Source organism: Charadrius vociferus, unplaced genomic scaffold (assembly GCF_000708025.1).
Source record: "Charadrius vociferus isolate BGI_N301 unplaced genomic scaffold, ASM70802v2 scaffold375, whole genome shotgun sequence".
NCBI classification, from domain to species: domain Eukaryota; kingdom Metazoa; phylum Chordata; class Aves; order Charadriiformes; family Charadriidae; genus Charadrius; species Charadrius vociferus.
In genome coordinates this window covers 1,399,675-1,400,397 of record NW_009648440.1, presented here as the reverse complement: position 1 = coordinate 1,400,397, position 723 = coordinate 1,399,675, and the positions used below count along the sequence as shown (strand labels likewise).

At 45.1% G+C, this 723-nt stretch overlaps 1 protein-coding gene across 1 annotated transcript in view; it reads right to left on the bottom strand.

The window, feature by feature from the left end:
• Positions 1 to 154: 154 nt before the first annotated feature.
• The window catches only part of DSP (desmoplakin), a 29,078-nt gene continuing 28,509 nt past the window's right edge, over positions 155 to 723 (bottom strand). Inside the window, exon 24 of the mRNA XM_009885427.1 lies at positions 155 to 718. Coding sequence (XP_009883729.1) covers positions 227 to 718 — 492 coding nt within the window. The 3' untranslated portion in view covers positions 155 to 226. The remainder of the gene's footprint in view (positions 719 to 723) is intronic.

The window sequence follows — 723 nt, the reverse complement described above, 5'->3', positions numbered from 1 at the left end:
CCTCAAAATTCACAAATATGACTTTTTGCATCCCCTAATGTATATTCCATAAATTTGCACTCAAGCATTTTACAGCTTTTTCAGAAGAGAAATTGAACACACCCAGAAAAGACTTAAGGGTTTTGCTTCAGGTTACTTTGTTGTTGTTGTTGGGGTTTTTTTCAGGAAAGGGGATATAGGATAATCTAAATGATATTAAAATGCAGACACATTCCCTCGCTTGTTACTAGCGCCCAATAGACCCACTGCTGAAGGTTGAGTATGAGTAAGAATATGAAGAGCTTGCTGATGCATCAAAACTTCCCCTCCTAGACCCACTGCGTGAGCCTGAACGTGAGCCAGAGCGAGAGCCAGAGCGAGAGCCGGGTGCTGAGGAGACATTGTAGGGACTGGATATGCCTTTAGATGAAACAGAGGCTGCTTCCAAGAGTTTAAGCCCGGTGATGTCTTCCACCATTGACCGATTCATTGCATCTTTGTAGGATATTTTCAGTTTGGTCTTGGGACAGGTCAGAATTTTGGGATAGCTGTTCGTGTCTTGCAACTTCTGGGCAGCGCGACCGTCAATCAATCCATTCCTAATGGCTTCTTCAGTACTTATTCTTCCACGCACTTCTGGGTCCACAAGACCTCCAGTGAGGTACTGGAATTCAAGGAACCGCTGTCCAGCCTCGTAAGGCAACCATTTTTCCTTCACCGCTTCAGCTGCTGACATCCTCTTGC